Source organism: Myiozetetes cayanensis, unplaced genomic scaffold, assembly GCF_022539395.1.
Source record: "Myiozetetes cayanensis isolate MyiCay16 unplaced genomic scaffold, myiCay2020 scf2-11, whole genome shotgun sequence".
Lineage (NCBI taxonomy): Eukaryota > Metazoa > Chordata > Aves > Passeriformes > Tyrannidae > Myiozetetes > Myiozetetes cayanensis.
This window is the reverse complement of record NW_026087411.1, coordinates 90,057,862-90,078,465: the sequence shown is the minus strand read 5'-3', so window position 1 is coordinate 90,078,465 and position 20,604 is coordinate 90,057,862. Positions and strand designations below refer to the sequence as shown.

The window sequence follows — 20,604 nt, the reverse complement described above, 5'->3', positions numbered from 1 at the left end:
GGCAGAGATATTCAGGCTACTTTCTCTCCAGAATTTACATGGGATGGATGCTTCCTGGTCTCTCTAACACTTGAAAGAAAATTAATAGCAATTATTTTCTTCAGTGGAGCAATACTTAACAATCCCTCTGCTATCACACTCAACACATTCTGCATAAAATCATGATTTAATACTGTTTTTAATGGTGATTTCTTACGCTTGCTTCCTTGTATCAGTAAACATGTTGACAAGACTACAGCTGTCTTTTGCAAATTCAGTCCACCCGTGTGTAGAAAGCCAGCTCTGTTGAGGCACAGCACAGACATGGGGAATAGTGACGAGCTGAGCTTCTGCAAATGAATTGACATTGCTTCTTAGAGCACTGCAACCAGACATCCTCACTTTGACATAACAGCCCCACATAATTCTTCCTTTCTAGCTCTGAGTTACCTTTTTGACAGCCTCTGCACGAGGCACTAAATTTGCTTTTGACTGATTGAGGCCAAGTAGATCACAAATCACATGGTCACATCTGGCAATACATGAGTTTTCCGCTCCGTAAAAGTACTTCACCTCTATAAACTGACCATATGCTTGCTGGGAAGATCAAGGTTTGACAAAATCAGATTTTCTATTTTTATTCATTTTATCTGATTTAATAATTTTAAAGTAGAAAATACCTTCTCTGAGTATAATGGCAACACTTAAATGAACTGGTTATATTTCCAGTAGAATGTCATAATGTATGTTACATTTCACACTTCCATGAAAGTCATATCAGCATAATTAGAAAAATAAAGCACAAATTATTACTTTTCCTGTCTCCTGGTATAGAACTTCAATGCTTTAAAAAGCCCAGAAATATTCCTTTGCTTTTAAAGTATTGTTTTATGAAGCAAATAATTTAGCTGTATATTTGGGTTTGGGTTCTCCTTGTTGCTATTATTATTCATGAAGCAGTATAGCTCTCTTCCAGTCCTCAGCCTGTCATTTCTTTTGTATGTCAAGTTTTCCACTGCCAGGATGTGTCAGACCTCACCCAGTTGGTTGTTCTGAGTAGTTCTGGGTTGGTTTTCTGTCCATGATTAATACAGCCCTGGAAGTCAGACATCCCTCTTAACAGTATCTATAGCTAGTACTTTCCTTCATTCTAGGGAAAGTTTTTATCACACCTACATCTTTTAGTCAGAGGCTAGATGGAAAACTTCTGTTGGGGCAAATGTAGAGTAATAGAGATCCCAGCCAGAGACAGATTAAGCATAGTAGTAATATGGAAGCCAGGGCTCTGCGAGTGAAAGCTGTTTTCTGTGCATAATTTTGGAGGCAACTGTCTGATGTACAGATATTGAGCAGATGTACAGGTATTGACCATCTCCCATGTTTCAAGGGAGATATAACTCTTTGCTTGGCTAGTTTTCACTGTTCTTAGCCCGGATATTTTCATACAAGGTAATTACCAATATCCAGGAAAAGGAGGGTTGGTTGGGGGTTTTGTAACATTTCTGTGGCATGACACAGTAACTGCTGATTTTCCTACGTTGTCCTGCAGGCAGTGTCTGTGTGACAAGAAAATCACGTAACAATGAAAAAATTCACACTGTTTGATTTTGTAAATGATAATTCACTGCAAATTGGAGAGACTTCATGGATACAGGACCTTCCCAGTGATGACCATGAATTAGAAAGACTTCTGAAGCCAAACGAGCATGTGCTAGTAAACTGGCCTGTGGGAGAAAGGAAGACAGAAAAGCACCTGGTGAAAGTTGTGTACATGAGTGGTGAGTGCAGTTCCAGAGCATTTATCTGCTACAAAATCTAGTTGTAAGGTATTGCTACCTGATTGTCTGTGCTTTGGCCTTTTTTATCCAATCACTTCAGATGATCCCCAGGAGCTGGTGGAAATGATGCAAAAGATACTACGAGCAGATGAAATTACAAAAATACAAGTCCTTGGAAAAGGCAAGAGGAAGAAGATAGAAATGATATTCTCAGAAAGTGAGGACAGTGACCTGGATAAAGAACAGGTGAGTTTCTGTCTTTTTGTGTTTGATATTGGTAGGCCCATAAAGGAATGAAATAGACTGTAACTATTGATTCTTCACATTATAACACACAAAACATGTTTAGTAAAGGTAAGACAAATACAGGTAATCTTCACATGGTACCTCAGCACAATAACCTGTCAGAGTAATTAGTTAGGCCAATAGATTTTGTCCTTTGCTATTTAAAAAGAATGTTATTCAAGAACTGGATGCTCTGCAGCTCCATTACATTTTCTCCCGTAAGACAGAAATCTGACCAGGGTGTAAAAAAGGGAAGGGACCAGGTCTTCTGAGCTGTGCATTTTGCCAAGATCCACAGTGACAAAATGCAGAGAAGAAAAACATAAAACTTAACAAAAAGTTACATACATAATACTGACTAAGAATATCAAGTGCACAGTGAATAAAAGTTTATGTTATACTATGAGTTATAGTATACAGTTATACTGTACTGAAAGGCTCTATAGGAATGCAAAGGCACTGTTATGCACTTGTTTACAGGGGAAGATGAGGAAACATATAAAAAGAAAGAAATCATTGCAGGCATCTGCTCCTGCCAACATCCTGAGTCAACTTGAAACATCTTTAATTAACAAACAGGTAAACATCCATCTTCAGCAATTTTAATGTTTTAAGCAAAAGCAAATTGAAATGTATTTGTTGAGAGGGGCATAAGAGTTTTGTTTTCGGGAAGCTTAGTGAAGTTTAAAAGACACTTCCTTGGAAAACTGGTGAACGGAGAACAGAGACAAAGGTGCGTAGCAGTTACATATTACATTGACCTTTCATTTTTAATTGTAACAGGAATAGTAATAGCTATGTTCAGTAACAGTTTTTATTAAAATGCACTGAGTCTGTTTATAAAAGAGAATGCTGTGATTGAGTCAGATATTTTAATGTTAGTTTCAATACTTTAATTTTCTGTTGTTGTTGCTCTAGATAGCATGGTTATTTTGGTTTTTTTCAGAGAGAACCATACTCAGAAAGCAGCTTTCTGTATAGTGAAAGCAGCAGTGATGATGAAGAGCCTTTATTTCAACTGTCCAAGGTAGAACTGTGTGCCAAAATTAAAAGTCTCAAGAGGAAGCTGACAGACACCATGAGAGAAAACTGCCGCCTAAGGCAGTCCCTGGTGATGCTTCAAGGTAATATCAGGAGTATTTTGATGAAAGGAAAACCTGTAGTTTGATTTATAAGAGGCCATTTGGCTGGAAATTATGGATACTCAAACACCTGACACGATCAAGGCCTACCATTAGCATCAAAGTCTTTGATACATGGCAACATTTAATTTCAGCAGCACTTTACACGGAGGCCATGCAATCATAAACTTAGAAATGGAAAAATCTATCTAAATCCTGTCAGTTGTTCTCAGAAGAACCTTTCCAAAAGCTGTGTATAACCCTCGGCTAAGCTCAAACACTCCACTGACCAGTCCAACTAACCTCATTTATTAGCAGTCTTACTTGATCTATTGGAATTTTATTTATTCTGGAATTATTTAATTTCTAATTACTTTTGTAATTCCTCATTATTGATAATCTGAGTTAGTTCCAGGTGCACCAAATTTAATCCTTTCCCAGAGGTGAACCATTTTGTTCTTCTATAAATTACTCTGTAATAATATCCATAATAATCCATATAAATGATCACTTGGTGATCATTTCTGAAGCCCCTCTCACTTGTTCCTGTCCCTTACTCTGGTGCAGCCAAGACTAAATCCAAAATTTCAAAACATTAGTGAATTAATAATGTTTAAAGAGGATTTGCTCCTTCCCTTGCCAGCTACACTGTACTATCCCTAGACAGCCTAGTATCTGATCTTTTTATTGTCATATGATTTTGCAACTGCTTATCAGTTTCATTGCTCACCTGACTCCTCTTTTATGTTATTCATCTTGGTTTGAATCATTCATCTCTACCTTTTTAAATATTATTTGTAAGCATTTTCTTAGTGTCTGACAACTTTTCTCACACATTTAAGTCCATTTTTCTTGCATCTTAAGCACTTGTAGTAGTCTTTTACAGTATTTTCGGTAACTTAGTGATTCTATATCTTGCTGATTCATCATCCCTTGCATCCTTTTTGTTCTGAATTGATTTTTCTCTAATGGACTTAATAAAAGTTTATATTTGAAAATAAATATTACTAGGAAAAAAGGTTATTTAAAACATATTCATTATAGATTTAAAAATGGAGAAGTCTCTGCAGTCTGTGTAACTTCTTTGAAGAAAAAAACATCAGATATTACTTAGCCCATATTCAATAGCTTTACAGACTTGTAGAGATTTTGAGATAGTAAAAAGAAAAAAGAGTGCTTAGTGCCATGATGGGCATAAACTAATAGTTCCCCTTAGCCTTGCACAGAACTGATCTATTCTAGAAACTAAGGCCAGATCTTCACAGGTGGGGACAGTAGAATGGTGGGAAAGCATTTGGGAGAAGAGGAAAAAAGTATGTTGAAAAGTCTTTGCTGACTACTTTCGTATTATGACACAAATCTAATTGCAAAAATATACATGCTTATGCAATTCGAGCCTGAAAGGTTCAATTACTATTCTACCCCTGACTTTCCATCTGATTTCAGTCTTGCCACAGGCAGTCACTCATTTTGAGGAACTGGTAGGGATGGCTGAAGCGCTGCTCAAAGGGGGAGTGACATCATCTACGTCCAGTCTGCACTCACATGCTGTTTGGAAGGCATCTCACAATCCATTAGCAGATCCCTGTGCAGCCATGCATAGTAACTCCAGCTCACCAGTAACTTTGAATGTGGAAGATGAGGAGCAACAGACTGAAAAACAGGTCAGTTAAAAGGCAGTTTCAGGCACAAAAATGAAAACTTTATACAGTACGAACTTTACTATTATAGTATAACAAATATAAAAAATAGACATCAGCAGAAATTATTTTGTCATCATTCTGTTGATTACGTGACTAATGAGCTCCTTCTGAGCAGAAAGCTCTTTCCATGGAAGGCACTAGGTTTCATCCTGTACCTCTGAAACTTCCTTTAATTTTAGTGACCTCGCACATCCGTGTCTAAGGGCAGAATGTGGAATGCATGAAGAAAATGCCAGGGATAACTTCCATTCTAATGGTTTGGATGCCAAAGGAGAATGGTAGTGTTTTAGAGGGAGAATCTAAGAAAAATACCAACAGTCTGTTTAAACTGTTAATTTGTAATTGGAGGCGGGTATGTTTCTGTAGTTAAGTAGAAAAATACAAGTATACAGAGAAACTGAGTTAAGAAGTTCCCCTATTCTCTGTAATTATAACAGAACATGATTAAGAAATCTGAGGCACAGCATCTGTACATGAAAAAAATTCAAGATGCAGCCAAAAGAATAATTTCAGCTTCTGCATGCACAATTTACATAAACATTCTTATGCACTGGGTCATGCTAATCCATTCAAATCATTCTCGTGTGTTGTCGGGGGGAGCTAAAACCCAAAGAAGTCTATTCAAAATTATAAAGTTATGATGTTTTGACTGCTTATTGCAATACACTAAATTTGACCTAACATCTTCAAAGAAATAAAAAGACCTAATTTTCTAAGCAACCTGCCTTACTTAAAAGAGGTGGCTCACAATTGCTGATTGGGAGAGTTCAAATTCTTGGGCTGTACCACTGCTGTGTGTAGAAGGCACTCTCAAAGCTCAGTACCAGCTGTCACAGTTCTTAGGGCATGTCTGCTCAGAGGCAGGAATATTAGCTTGGGCATAGTGCCATGCTACTGAGGCTGTACAGAAACCATGCCAGAACTGGACCATGGCCAGCCTGCATGGAGTGCAAGCAGAAGGATTTTGATATGTCTGAACATGTCGTGTCTCCACTAGTGAATAATAAGGATTGCTTGGTGAAGGGTTTCCTAGGGTAGATGGGGTCCTGGAAAAAAATTAAGGTGTGTCTGTAGTTCCAAATGCTGAGTGGTATGCAAGTTTAGTGTTAATCTCAAGTACGTCATTTGCAGAGATTACGTTTGAAATTGTGGTTTAAAAATAGAAAATTAAAAACATAATTTCAGCAGTAATACTATATAATATTTCTAGTAAACTGCAATAGTTACACTTATGACCAATTTTGTTTTCCAGTTCAAGATTGAAAAGTGGCAGATCGCACTTTGTAACAAGAGCAAACCTCAAAAATTTATAAATGACTTGATGCAAGCACTTTATACACATGAATACATGGCTACACACAGCCTGACAGGTGCAAAGTCCTCCTCTTCAAAGGATAAAGCGGCAAAACCAGCTATGAATCAGAATGAAGTTCAGGAAATCATAGGTGATGGCTTGTTAACATTACTCAATGTGGCACTGCCTTGACAGGGGGCTTTCTCTGAGGGAGGGGCTGTAATGTTTAATAGCTGGTCAACTCAGGTAATGGGCTGTTTCATATTTCCTTCTCCAGCTACATAGTTTTTTAAACCGTCTGTTACAAATACTGTCAATGAAATGCTAAATAGTAGTATTTCTACTGTGTGAGTTTTGTGGGGTTTATTTATGTACCTACTCAGGCACATTGGGATACACAGTGATATTGTAAATCTCTTAGCCTTTGAAAGGTTAATCTATGACAATCAAATTTGGAGCATGGTGATAACAGATAAGGGAAGGCATAAAGAGGACACACGAATCAAATTTAAAATTACGTCTGCTGTGTTCTGAAGTTAGTGAATGTTATGAATTCTGACATTTTAAATAGCGCTAGAGGCAGAAGGAGACAATAAGTATAGAGGACAGGAATAGTGATCAGAGAAGCAAAGAAAATTTGTTCTACGCTGAGGTTTAAGGCAGAAAATATTTGATGCATAGGACAAAGAATAAATTCAGATGGAAGTAGCAGCTTTAAAAAAACAGTATTTTGTGAGGACATGAAGCCTGATTTTTACTGGATTCACACCTATAGTTTAATACTTGAACAACATACCCCAAATCTGTTATCCCTTTCCCATCGCCAGTCCCGAGGATTTCCCCACTTCTCTCAGTTCCCTTTCCAGCTTAGCTCCAGTTCCTGTACCCTGGTCCAGTTTTCTTGAAGTTGGACAGTAGTTTCAAAGTTATCAGTCTTTTCCTTAAGAACCTAGCTAGAGAAAAAGGCCTAAAGTCAAGAGAGATAAAAGGAAACAGTGTGTAAGATAGTGAAAATATATTTAGAGGCAGTAAAATGAGACTATTTCAGATTGTTGTATGAGAAAAATGAAAAGGATTTTGTCGGTTGAGAAGAATGGTTGGACTCAATGAACTTCATAGTCCTTTTTGACCTAAATGAGTTTATGATTCTAAATGCTAATAGTGACTTTTCTAAAGGTGGATTCTGGGAAAGGATCTAGGGAAAACTGAAAAAGGTAGCAGAGAAGATAATCAGGACATAGAATACAGCATGCTGCGGAGAATTCAGTGACAAAGCCTATAAGAGAAAATCAAAGAAATCTGTTAAGGTAGAAGAGAACACTCTGGAATTAGAACTGAAAAGTGTCAACATTATATAAGAGAAAAAGAAAAATTAGAAGGAAGGCTGGGAGTTCTAGGACTGTAGAAAATGAGTTAGCAGATAAGATTATTTAAAGAAATGGAAACTGTAGGACTTCAAAATAAAATGAAATTATAAAGGGTGGGGAAATCCAGGGGAGTGAGGATGGAGAAGACAGGAGCAGGAATCATATTCCTCATGTCGAGTCCTGTTAGTATTGCATTCAAAAAACTTAGCCAGGCAAAACAGAAGGGAAAGTTTTAAAAAAAGAGACATTATCTGCAAATGAAAATTAATGAAAAAAAGAGTAAGATTAAGAGGCATGAGGACTGATGAGGGTAGGAAAAGGACTCTCTGATCAAGAACAGAACAAAGGGTGGGAGGATTAGCAAACACAAATCACTCTCTACAGGAAGCCCTTGTGGCCCTGGAGTTCCTTTTGAATCTGCCAAAAGCAGGCACAGCAATATGGAAGGCACAGAGAAAAGCAAGAGCTGGCATCTGCAAAATATGTGAAGGAGTTTGTAAAGACAGGGAAGTAACTAGATCTGAAGCTGAAGTCACTGGAAATTTAAAAGGTGAAAGAAATTGATTTTAGATCACACATCTCTTGTTTCCTTGATCTGAAGGCCTCATTTATATGATCTCTTTATTTTGCAGGAATCACAAAACAGTTGTTTCCAAACACAGATGATGCTTTAATTCGGCGAATGATGGGACAAAAACTGAACAATTGCACCAAGAAGCCAATTTTAAGCAAAGATCTTAACTCAGGTGCTTTTCAGAAACAAAGCTTTTGGTAAGTCTTGAAAAAAAAAATTAGTTTGTAAGGTGTAATTCCATGTATTACTCTGTGGTTACAAAATCTAAAAGCACTCTTAAAATCACAATGAAAATGCATACATATATATGCATTACCAAGTGGATAAATATTTCCATAAACTTGTACAAAAAGTATATGTTCCAACCACAGTCAGCAGGGGGCGCCGTCAGGTCACTGGAGATGCAAAATTTGTAATGTCCTGTACCATTCACCAGGTGGCGCTGTTGGGTCACTGAAGGTGTAAAAAACTTGTAGTGTCCTATTGTAGTCACCAGGTGGCGCTGTTGGATCACTGGAGGAGTAGAACTTGTAATGTCCAGTGCCCGTCACCAGGCGGCGCTGTGAGATCCTTGGCTGCCGCCAGGTGGGGGGGGGGAAGAAGGGGAAGGAAAAAAACAACAGCAATAAAACAGAAAGTTCTCCCAATGGAAGAAAACTCACAAACTTCAGCTGATTAGGGTCCGTTGTAAGCAGGGCTGCAGCCAGCCAGAGTTCCCCTCCGACAGGAAAAAAGAACAAAGGAACCCGGCAGTGTCTGCAGCCCGCAGCAGCCTCTCCCCGGCAGAGAGAGAGCTCTTCCCCCCCCCCAGCCTCCACCCCCTTCCAGTCACACACCAGCCAACTCCCCCCTTCGTTGTCAAGGAAACAAATCTCGACCATTAGGGGCTCGGGCCGATTCCTTTGTTCAACTAAATGGGCAATATACAGAGCACACACACACTGGCAGGAGGAGAGGAAAGAAAAAATTCCCTGCTAAAAATACGAACTATGACATTATCCACCCCGAATTTTTTTTTTCCTTTCCCATGCCACCATACATCTATCAAATTGAACCTTTTTTTTTTTAACTCCACATATACATACATCATTCTAGACTATGTACATATTCACAAATACATATAGATACAAATACGAGTAGAGTTATGACCTGTTTACCCTAAGATAATCTCTCCTTGGGGTATGCACCGGGTTTCTCCATCTTCTTGCATCACCCACCATGTGCAACCAGGTCCTTGGGCAAAGACAACTCCACGAATGGATTTGCCTTTGCTCGAGGCATGGTTAACCCAAACTGTTTTACCTAACACACCTCTCATGTGAACCACTGGGACCTTGTCCCCATCTACAGTGTGAAGGGACTCTGATTGGGCAGGGCCGGCTCGATTGACAGAGCCTCTAGTGTTGACTAACCATGTAGCCTTTGCTAGGTGTTGATCCCAGTGTTTGAAAGTCCCTCCACCTAATGCTTTCAGGGTAGTCTTCAACAGTCCATTGCACCGTTCAACCTTCCCGGTAGCTGCTGCATGGTATGGTATGTGATAGACCCACTCAATGCCATGCTCTTTCGCCCAGGTGGTAACTAAACTATTTTTGAAGTGTGTCCCATTATCTGACTCAATCCGCTCTGGGGTGCCGTGCTGCCACAGGACCTGTTTTTCAAGGCCCAGGATGGTATTTCTGGCAGTGGCGTGGGGCACCGGATGCGTCTCCAGCCATCCAGTGGTGGCTTCCACCATGGTGAGCACATAATGCTTACCTTGATGGGTCTGTGGCAGTGTGATATAATCAACCTGCCAAGCCTCCCCATACCTGTATTTATTCCACCATCCACCATACCATAGGGGTTTCAGTCTCTTAGCCTGTTTAATGGCAGCGCATGTCTCACAGTCATGGATAACCTGAGAGATAGCATCCATGGTTAGATCCACCCCTTGGTCTCGTGCCCATTTGTAGGTGGCATCTCTGCCTTGATGGTCGGCGGCATCATGAGTCCATCGTGCTAAGAACAGTTCGCCTTTGTGCTGCCAGTCTAGGTCCACCTGTGACACCTCAACTTGTGCAGCTCGGTCTGCCTGTTCATTGTTGCGATGTTCTTCATTGGCTCGATTTTTGGGCACGTGGGCGTCTACGTGGCGGACCCTCACAATCAGCTTCTCTACCCGGGTAGCAATGTCTTGCCATATATCAGCGGCCCAGATGGGTTTTCCCCTATGTTTCCAATTGGTCTTCTTCCATCTGTCCAACCACCCCCACAGGGCATTGGTCACCATCCATGAGTCCGTGTAGAGGTAAAGTTTTGGCCACTTCTCTCGTTCAGCAATGTCCAATGCCAACTGGACAGCTTTGAGCTCTGCGAATTGGCTTGATTCACCCTCTCCTTCCATAGCTTCTGCAACTTGTCGTGTGGGACTCCATACGGCTGCTTTCCATTTATTTTTCATCCCTACAATACGGCAGGAACCATCAGTAAAGAGTGCATAGCGTATGTCTTCTTCTGGTAGTTGGTTGTATGCTGGGGCTTCCTCTGCCCGTACTCACCTGCTCCCCTTCTTCTTCTTCTGCTAGACTAAAATCCTCACCTTCCGGCCAGTTCGTGATGATTTCTAGGATCCCAGGGCGATTTGGGTTTCCAATGCGGGGCGCTGCGTGATCAGAGCGGTCCATTTGCTCCAGGTGGCATCAGTGGCATGATGAGTAGAGGGCGTCTTCCTTTGAACATCCAACCCAACACTGGCAGCCGAGGTGCCAGGAGGAGCTGTTCTTCTGTGCCAATCACCTCTGAGGCAGCTTGTACTCCCTCATAAGCTGCTAGGATCTCTTTTTCTGTTGGAGTGTAATTGGCTTCCGACCCCCTGTAGCTTCGGCTCCAGAATCCAAGTGGGCGGCCTCGGGTCTTGCCAGGCACCTTCTGCCAGAGGCTCCAGGAGAGGCCCTTATCCCCAGATGCAGAGTAGAGCACATTCTTCACATCTGGTCCTGTCCTGACTGGCCCAAGGGCTACAGCATGGGCAATCTCCTGTTTAATCTGTTCAAATGCTTGTTGTTGTTCAGGACCCCACTGGAAATCATTCTTCTTGCGGGTTACCAGATAGAGAGGGCTTACGATCTGGCTGTACTCGGGATATGCATTCTCCAAAACCTATGGCACCCAGGAAAGCTTGTGTTTCCTTCTTGCTAGTTGGTGGGGCCATTGCTGTGATTTTATTGATGACTTCAGTCGGGATTTGACGACGTCCATCTTGCCACTTTACTCCCAGGAACTGGATCTCTCGGGCAGGTCCCTTGACTTTACTCTTTTAATGGCAAACCCAGCTTCCAGGAGAATCTGTATGATCTTTTTCCTTTCTCAGAGACCTCTTCTGCTGTGTCCCCCCATACGATGATGTCATCAATGTACTGCAGGTGTTCTGGGGCTTCACCTTTCTCTAGTGTAGCCTGGATCAATCCGTGGCAGATGGTGGGACTGTGTTTCCACCCCTGGGGCAGTCGGTTCCATGTGTACTGCACACCCCTCCACATGAAAGCAAACTGCAGCCTGCACTCTGCTGCCAAGGGAATGGAGAAGAATGCATTCGCAATGTCAATAGTGGCGTACCACCTCGCTGCCTTAGACTCCAGCTCGTACTGGAGCTCCAACATGTCTGGAACTGCGGCACTCAGCGGCGGGGTGGCTTCATTCAGGCCACAATAGTCCACAGTCAGTCTCCATTCTCTGTCGGACTTACGCACAGGCCAGATGGGGCTGTTGAAGGGGGAGTGGATCCTGCTGATCACTCCTTGGCTCTCCAGCTCACGGATCATCTCATGGATGGGAATCACAGAGTCTCGATTTGTTTGGTACTGCCGACGGTGCACTATTGTAGTGGCAATTGGCACTCGCTGTTCCTCAACCTTCAACAGTCCCACAGCAGAAGGGTTCTCCGAGAGGTCAGGTAGTGAATTCAACTGCTTAGCAGCCTCTGTCTCCACAGCAGCTATTCCAAAAGCCCATCTATGTCCCTTGGGGTCTTTGAAATACCCATTCCTAAGGTAGTCAATGCCCAGGATACATGGGGCATCTGGACCAGTCACAATGGGGTGTTTCTGCCACTCCTTCCCGGTCAAGCTCACTTCAGCTTCCAGCACGGTCAACTGCTGCGACCCTCCTGTCACCCCAGAAATGGAAATAGCCTCTGGTCCCACATGTCCTGAGGGCATTAACGTACATTGAGCGCCAGTGTCAACCAAAGCCTTATATTCTTGTGGGTCTGATGTGCCAGGCCATCGGATCCACACCGTCCAATAGACACGGTTGTCCCGTGCCTCTACCTGGCTAGAGGCAGGGCCCCTCTAATACTGGTCTCTATCCTGCTCGTCACAGTTTTCCGTCTGCAAATACCGGCGGGAGGTACCTTCTAGTGGGTCAGATCCCTGCCCACGGGATACTGGCACTGCACTCACTTTCACGGACTTTGTTTTTCTCTGGTCCTTCAACTCTTGTACTCGGGCTGCCAAGACATGGGTAGGTTTCCTGTCCCACTGTCTCATGTCTTCTCCATGGCCAGATAGGAAATACCACAGCTCAGTTCATGAGGTCTCTCTACCCTCTCTAGTTGGGGGGTGCCCGGTTCTCACTGGTGCCACCTGGGAGCTGTTTCTCTCAATCTTTTCTAGGATTTTCTCCTGTTGATCTTGTAATTTTGTAGCTATGTTAGTCAGGTTATTGATCGAGGTCTCTACGGAGGAAACGCGGGCTTGTAGTGATCCTTGGACCATACTGTCGTACATCCGAAGTTTATTTGCTATAAACGCCACTGGCTCACTCTTTTCCCCAGCCTCCAATGATGTCAGGTAACTGACGTGTGCAGATGGCCCGATATGTATGAAGGTCCACCACATGTATGGTGTAAACCTAACCTTGTCAGGATCGTGATTAGCTTGCATATCCCTTCCAAACAGAACCTCCAACAGTGCCATTTCCCTCAGGCGTCAGATCCCCTCCTCCATGGTATTCCAGCTTTTCACCAAATGGTCTGCCTGCAAAGCCTCTCTGTAAACGAACCTCTCTCACAGCGCCCAGCAGCCGTGCCCAGAGAGACAGGGGCTTTGATTCTCTCACAAATGCCTCTTCAATGCCCACATCCTGGGCAATAGACCTCAAGAACCTTGCTTCACCGCCATCAAGGTTTATGGTATCACCCGTGGAGTCCCAGACTCGAATCATCCAGATCAGTATGGGCTCATTCGAGTGACGAATGACATCTGACAGTAATTTCCGGAGGTTGTCATACGATAAGGACTCAGTGATGATTTCTGGTTCCGGGTTGGCTACCTGTGAGGGTCCTGCCTCCCCATCATCATCTACTGGACGGGCTGATTTGGTCTTATATTTCCTCTTTTGGATAGGGGCAACCTCCATTGACTTGTTTGATTCCTTGGAACTGGCCTTATCTGGAGTCACCCTTGTATCAGACCTCTCACTTTCATCTTTTCCTTTTCCCTGTGAGGGCTGCACCATACTGAGCACCTTTTGGTAGGCAACGGCTAAAGCCCCACATGCATCTACCACCTGCCTCTCTATGGGTTTACCACGACCTCTCTCCCTCACAGCTGTTATTATCTGTGCAGGGTTTAGGAGCTGTTCGAGAGTGAACTTCCATGTTGTAGGAACTGAACCACTTTCTAGAAATTTATCCACGTCCTCCCATGGCCCATGCCATTCGAGGTTTTCCACCTCTGGGGCTGGTTTCTGTGCCCATTCCTGGTAAATCCTGGGCCTAACTATGAATATTAGATATGACACTGTGGCAAAAGATATGACACCTTGCACGAGAAGCCCAAAAAATAAAATGTCTCTTACATCTAAAGAGAGTTTAAATTTCTCAGAGGCTATTGTAGTGGAACCAAAGGGAAAATGTATGAAGGGTTGGGCGAATATACTCCCCTGTGTTTCTCCGTAGGAATAGGTGCCATTATCTTTAAAACCCCAAAGGAGACAGTGTAGGCTAGAGCAATAATATATCCTTGAGAACATATCCCGAAGGAAAATAACAGGTACTGAGTTTGCTATGTCATAAAGGCAGTGCGAGATCTCAAACATACTTATTGCAATGAGGGTCATAATGTCTGAGCTGAAAAACATCGACAGGTGGGACATAGATTTCAGCATAATTATATACCACAGAAAAGCAGTGATCTTAGACTTCATGGTGCCTACAGGTTCACAAACACATATAAAGTCACACAAGGGCGGTTATTCTTTTTCCACTTTTCCTCTCTCAGGCCCCACGTTGGGCGCCAAAAGATGTCCCAGTTTAAATGAGACAAGGGTCTTTTGCTGAGGATGGATTAGGAGGAAAAGACCCAAACTTCTCTTTCCAAGCAATTATAAATCCAAAATTAAGAGGCTTCGATTGAAGGAAAACAAATTATGGAAAAGGGAAAATAACAGCCCTTTATTAAAAGGTATGTGTGTATTAACAGGAACACGAAAAAAAGCAAGTAAAATAACTAAGTAATACTCCTATACCCACCAATAATCCCCTTCAAGAACAAAACCGATAAACCGGCAAAAGGAAAATAGTTCAATTTCTTGCACCCTTTGGTGCAGTTCCAACCACAGTCAGCAGGGGGCGCCGTCAGGTCACTGGAGATGCAAAATTTGTAATGTCCTGTACCATTCACCAGGTGGCGCTGTTGGGTCACTGAAGGTGTAAAAAACTTGTAGTGTCCTATTGTAGTCACCAGGTGACGCTGTTGGATCACTGGAGGAGCAGAACTTGTAATGTCCAGTGCCCGTCACCAGGCGGCGCTGTGAGATCCTTGGCTGCTGCCAGGTGGGGGGGGGTAAAGAAGGGGAACGAAAACAACAGCAATAAAACAGAAAGTTCTCCCAATGGAAGAAAACTCACAAACTTCAGCTGATTAGGGTCCGTTGTAAGCAGGGCTGCAGCCAGCCAGAGTTCCCCTCCGACAGGAAAAAAGAACAAAGGAACCTGGCAGTGTCTGCAGCCCGCAGCAGCCTCTCCCCGGCAGAGAGAGAGACTCTCCCCCACCCCCAGCCTCCACCCCCTTCCAGTCACACACCAGCCAACTCCCCCCTTCGTTGTCAAGGAAACAAATCTCGACCATTAGGGGTTTGGGCCGATTCCTTTGTTCAACTAAATGGGCAATATACAGAGCACACACACACGGCAGGAGGAAAGGAAAGAAAAAATTCCCTGCTAAAAATACGAACTATGACAGTATGTAATACAGAAGCTTAACATTACAGCACAAAAAAAGTTATTGATTCTTGACAAAGCAGCACAAGACTATTAATTTACAGGAAAAGAATACAGAAGTAAATGTATAGAGTTGCTTTGCTGAATATCTCTGGTTTTAGGTTTGGCATTACTTACTTTTCTAATTATTCTTTGGCTCTCCAGAGACCAGTCAGTTCCATTTTCATGTCACCTGCTCTGCCCCAATTAACCCACAAGTGAAGATAAGGAAAATCCCACCTATTTTGTACCTACTGATAAAAGTACCATAGGAGAGCTAAATTAGCAATCATTTACTGGCATAAGAGTCTAAATTATTTGGACAGAGGAATTATTAAATAACATTCTACTTATTATGGGCATTTTTACTTTGTGAATGAAACTACTCAAAAACTGCTGGTGAAGTCAGCTATTGGCATAGTATTGTTTCCACATATACCAAATGCACATATCACAGAGTGGTTGAGGCTGTGAGGGACCTCTGTAGGTTGGCTGGTCCAAACCCTGCTGCTCAAAGCAGGGTCTCCTAGACCAGCTCGCTCAGAGCCATGTTTGGTTGAGTATCTACAAAGATGCAGACTCCACCACCTCTCAGGGCACCCTGTGCCAGTGCTTGGTCACCCTCGCAGTGTTTCCTGATGTTCAGACAGGACCTCCTGTGTTCTGTTTCTGCCCATTGCCTCTAGTTCTGCCACTGGGCACCATCTCTCACTCTCCCAGTCAGACATTAATGCACATAGGTAAGATCCTCTGGAGGCTAAAACAGTCTCACCTCTCTCAGCCTCATCTCAGGAACAGGACAAAAGGTGAACAAGGAACAGGAGAAGAGATTAAAATAGGAAGACAGGGAATAGAGGTTTGTACTTACTTAGACTTTCATTGCTGAAGTAACATTTTTCTTTACTCCTGGTTCAGTTACCTCCTGCATATTTGCAATTGTAGGACACTTCATAACGGAATAAAAACAACAAAAAACCACCAACAACAAACAAAACCACCCCAAGGTGTTTGACTATGTTATGACACCATTGTTTGAAAAGTGGCAGTGCTTTACTACTTAAATTCCTCTCTAAGCCACCTGGTAGTACTCCATGGACCACTAGTGGTCTGTGAATGACTATTTGAGAAATATTTAGAGAATATTTGTTTGAAGACTCTATATACACAGGTTTCCCCTCTGGAAACAATAAACAAATGCACCAGCCTGGCTAAAATAAAGTTTATCATGTTAATGCTTTTCTTCTAGACATGAGAAGACTTAATAAAACAAAGGTCCTCTGTATTTGTAACATACAGTGTGCAGTGATTCACTATAGTATTTTCCCTTGTCCTTGACACAGGCAAGAAAAATAACAGCACAGAAACTCAGACTTTGTCTTCTTTGAAAGTATTAAATCTTAAATATTTTAAATTTTAAATCTTTACCTCCATCAGATGGATCCATAAATTTTGCTAATTCCTGAGTCTTCTCATGTACACAATATTCCTGAAGCCTTGACAGGAAGATCTTGACTATACTATAACAATTCTGGACTGTTTTTTAATAGTGCCTATAGATCTTCCAATTTAAACTCAATATTTTAAAAATGTCTTTATGTCTGTTATTGATCAGTACTTATTTAAAATCCAGTCCAACATCCATGGAAACCAATTAACATATTGCCTGCATAATCTCTCTTGAACAGATGCTTTTTAGAATGGATTTATAATGAATTCATTTTACAGCTGTTAAGAATTTCCTCACTGTAAAAGCATTTAAGCACCGTGTAAGTAATCAAGATAAAAGCGGTGATTCCTTTAACTCAGATGACACACATATTCTCTATAAGAAAAGTAAGAGAATTTAAAAGTGCTCATAATCTCACTGTTACTCCTGCAGTTCACCTTCCAGCAATGAAGTACAGAGAGGGGTCGAGATAACTCTGTTGCTCAGTATCTTTAAACCAGTTATGCACACAAGTTACTAACCTTTAAAACTGGTAATACTACAGCTTTTATCTCTTCTCTTGCTGCTAATTCTTCCTTGCCCACCTCCTTCCCCTTTCCCCAGAATACAGTTACGATTCAAGAGGAGAAATTTGGAGTCAAATCCAACGAGACAAACAAGTCACCATCTCAGATCCATAAGACTGAGGAAAAACAAGGAAAAGGGCAATGTGACAATGAAGAAAACTATTTAACTAGCTAATAAACAAATTCTGCAGCTCAGAAACTAAGAACAGTACTAATTGCACATTTAGTGTGAATATCTCAAACTTATAAATTGTCTCAACAGCGGTTCAACAGCTGCTCCTCAGGGCATCATCTCTTCGGCTGTTCCTCCCAGTACACAAGACCAGCAGGATGATGATTCACCAGCTGCTAATGCACAACTTCAGCAAAGTGACAGCTGCCTGACTCCTTCACCTCCCTCCCTAGAGGGTCAGCAGGAGTGTCTCAAGCCCACTGCTTCTAAGGTGGAGTCTCAACTCTCAGGCAGTTCACCAGCGCCCTCTCCCAACCAGAGTTGTGGACAGGATCTCAGGAACTCAGACAAGGAATAACTGAAGGTATTTCATACCAGTTCACATTCTCAACAGAGATTAAGTAGTAGTATAAAATAAAAAAGAAATATCTAAATGGTAGTATATATAGGGTACTGTCCAACAGTATACAGAGATAGAACCCTGAGAACTTCGTTCTCAAACAAACAAAAATCCCACAGTCTAGAAAAGAAATGAAGGCATATTAATATCTTTGGATTTAAGATATTATAAGATATATGCATGTTATGCAGTAATTCAAAAAATATAAACTTGTTCTGAAGAATACAAATAGAGTTCCCCTTAGTTAGAAAAAAGCATTATTTAAAGTAATACCAAAAGAATGTATATGAGGAATCTTAATCCCCTTCCTTTCACCTTGACAGCTGAGAGAAAGCTGCTTAACTGATCAGAGGAAGCTACTGTATATTAATGCAAAAAAGAGATACTGATATGAAAAGAGAATAGAAAGATTTCTTAGTGAAATGAACACTATGGCCAGCTCAGGATTAGAAAGCACAGGGCCACATGAGCAGAGAAGAAGAAATAAAATACGTATTTAAGGAAGCTATTAAATTGGAAAGAAGGAAAACATTCTTAGAGCAATGAAACTGCAACTCTCAAGATGTTCACAGCAAAGAAGCAGCTGATTTTTAACCTCTGAAAGTTAAAAAGGCAACAGAAGAAGTCATATTCGCTTGTAGCTCAGAGAGAAGACTTCTGTATGGGCTGGGGTAAAAATTAAGTGATTTGCTATCCTTTTTCATCTCTCATGTCTGACAACTCCCTGTAGATAGGATCAGGAAGAAAGCAGGTATGAAATATGTTAGTTCTAGTCATGTTATTAACTACCATCTATAAAATGTAACAGAAGGATGCTATGTACATTTTGTATATGTAACTCTATGTACAGCATATATAAGAATGTATATAGGTAATCATATTTTTGAAGTGAATTTCTATCAAATAAAATTAAACATTACTATGTCTTAGATCTGTTTTACTGTCCTTACTGTCTTCTGGGCCTTTTCTTACATCAGCCTCTGTTGCACACTCTAACAAAGTTGGGATTTTTCTCTTGCTCATTTTTTTTAATTATTTTTCTCTTTTTTTTTCTTTAATAACTCTTCTGAAGCCAACTTCTGCAAAGCCTGTCAGTTTTAGTTGGGGAAGGATTTGGCCCACCATACAAGAGTTCTCTAACCTTAAAGTTATCACAGCTGATAGTGCACAGCTGCAGCTGTTTGGGAGGTGTTGAAGCACTTGGGCAAGTACATGGAGCCCAACAGGAGTAGCTGCTCTCCCTGTCGCTGGTGCAGCACTGCAGATCACGCTGTATTTTGTGCTTGTTTATTCTGCTGACTTGGTAAGTTGTCCAAGGAAAAAACCAGTGGGGCTGGCAGCTCACCACAAGGAGTAAACAAGGATTTCCATGGTAGAGTGGGGGCCCTACTGCTAGGCATGGGCCAGGGAGAGACATGAGTGTTCTGGACAAAAGGAACAGCATAAAGAAGGAGATATTTTAATGTTTTACCAAAGGGTAAAAAGGGAGCAAGCTGCAAAGAGCCCGTTCCTTCCTTTCTCCTAAAGTATAGAACTGATGTTATCCCACTGGATAAAGGAAGATAAAAGAAGCTTTTACATAACTACCCAGTTAACAAAAGAGACATATTCCTTGCAGTATGACCAGAAAGGAAGAAAATACAACTGCTTTTCCAAAATGACCCTGACAAACTCTGAGAACACAAAATTGAAGACTAGATAATCACAGATTAGAAACTTCAGAAGTAACAGAAAGGGAGAGTGTTAGGATCCAATTATTAAAGTTATTAGAGAGATTTCTCTGCTGGAAATAAGGTGCAAGTGAGACCATATGCCAAAGTCAATAGTATGGGTTTTATTTAACAGTAAATGAAGTATTCAAGGGGGGAGAGAGAGAGATAAGGAAAAGGAGGGGATGGGGGGATGAAAGTGACAGAGAAACAGATTAAGTAGAAAAAAAGATATCACCACTCCATAGATTCTGACAGCATCCCATTGGTGCTTTCCTTCTGGTCTTCTTCGTGGTTGCAGGCTGTATCTACCAAGTGGTGGAAGGAAAGAGTCCACAAAACTCCTCTTTCATGGGGTTTATATTGTGTGGAGGCTACATGGAAACACCCCTGGACCTCCCCTGGATGATGTAATACCGGATCATAGGACATTTCACGAGTCTTTGGCACCTTGTAAGATGTTTCAGCTGTTACTTATGTCAGTGTAGTTGAATCAGTCAAGGCCCTTTAGGGTCCATCATCCCAGCTGAACAGCTCAGCCTAGGTGTGAATGTCTTCACTGCTCCCCAGAGGGTTTTCACAGCTGAGCCATCATATAAGGGAGGACATTGGCTTGACAAGAAGGACTATCCCACCTTGCAGGATTTGCCTCTTATCAGCCTCTTCCCTTATCTTGGAGTCCAGTTTGTAGCTGCAGGGACGCACATCCTTCTGCACCTGGGAAGCCACTCTGTGCATCACCAGCAAAGCAGCCATCCAACTGTGTGAGCCATCAGCACCAGTCTCTTACAGCACCTGGGCAGTTACTGCAGGTGGTCAAATGTTAGCAGTATAACCTCTTACACTTGTGGGCACATACTTCTCCTTTCACCTGGGATAGATGGTCAATGGTAACTCCTTATCTCAGGGTCCTTTTGCAGTCCAAATTAGTAGGCATATTCAGAGAGGGGTGGGTTTTGGTAGATG

General features: G+C 41.9%; 1 protein-coding gene across 3 annotated transcripts in view; it reads left to right on the top strand.

Annotated features, from left to right (window-relative positions):
* BEND6 (BEN domain containing 6) overlaps positions 1 to 18,858 on the top strand; it is a 30,712-nt gene extending 11,854 nt beyond the window's left edge. The window contains exons 3-11 of one of the 3 annotated variants that reach the window (XM_050315501.1): positions 1,529 to 1,757; positions 1,858 to 2,003; positions 2,523 to 2,621; positions 2,989 to 3,166; positions 4,610 to 4,827; positions 6,119 to 6,311; positions 8,160 to 8,298; positions 17,620 to 17,893; positions 18,253 to 18,858. In XM_050315501.1, the coding sequence (XP_050171458.1) occupies positions 1,562 to 1,757; positions 1,858 to 2,003; positions 2,523 to 2,621; positions 2,989 to 3,166; positions 4,610 to 4,827; positions 6,119 to 6,311; positions 8,160 to 8,298; positions 17,620 to 17,887 (1,437 nt within the window). In that variant the 5' untranslated portion in view covers positions 1,529 to 1,561 and the 3' untranslated portion in view covers positions 17,888 to 17,893; positions 18,253 to 18,858. Of the gene's footprint in view, positions 1 to 1,528; positions 1,758 to 1,857; positions 2,004 to 2,522; positions 2,622 to 2,988; positions 3,167 to 4,609; positions 4,828 to 6,118; positions 6,312 to 8,159; positions 8,299 to 17,619 lie in introns of all 3 variants that reach the window. The other 2 variants (XM_050315500.1, XM_050315502.1) reach the window with 2 other exon arrangements.
* Positions 18,859 to 20,604: the final 1,746 nt, after the last annotated feature.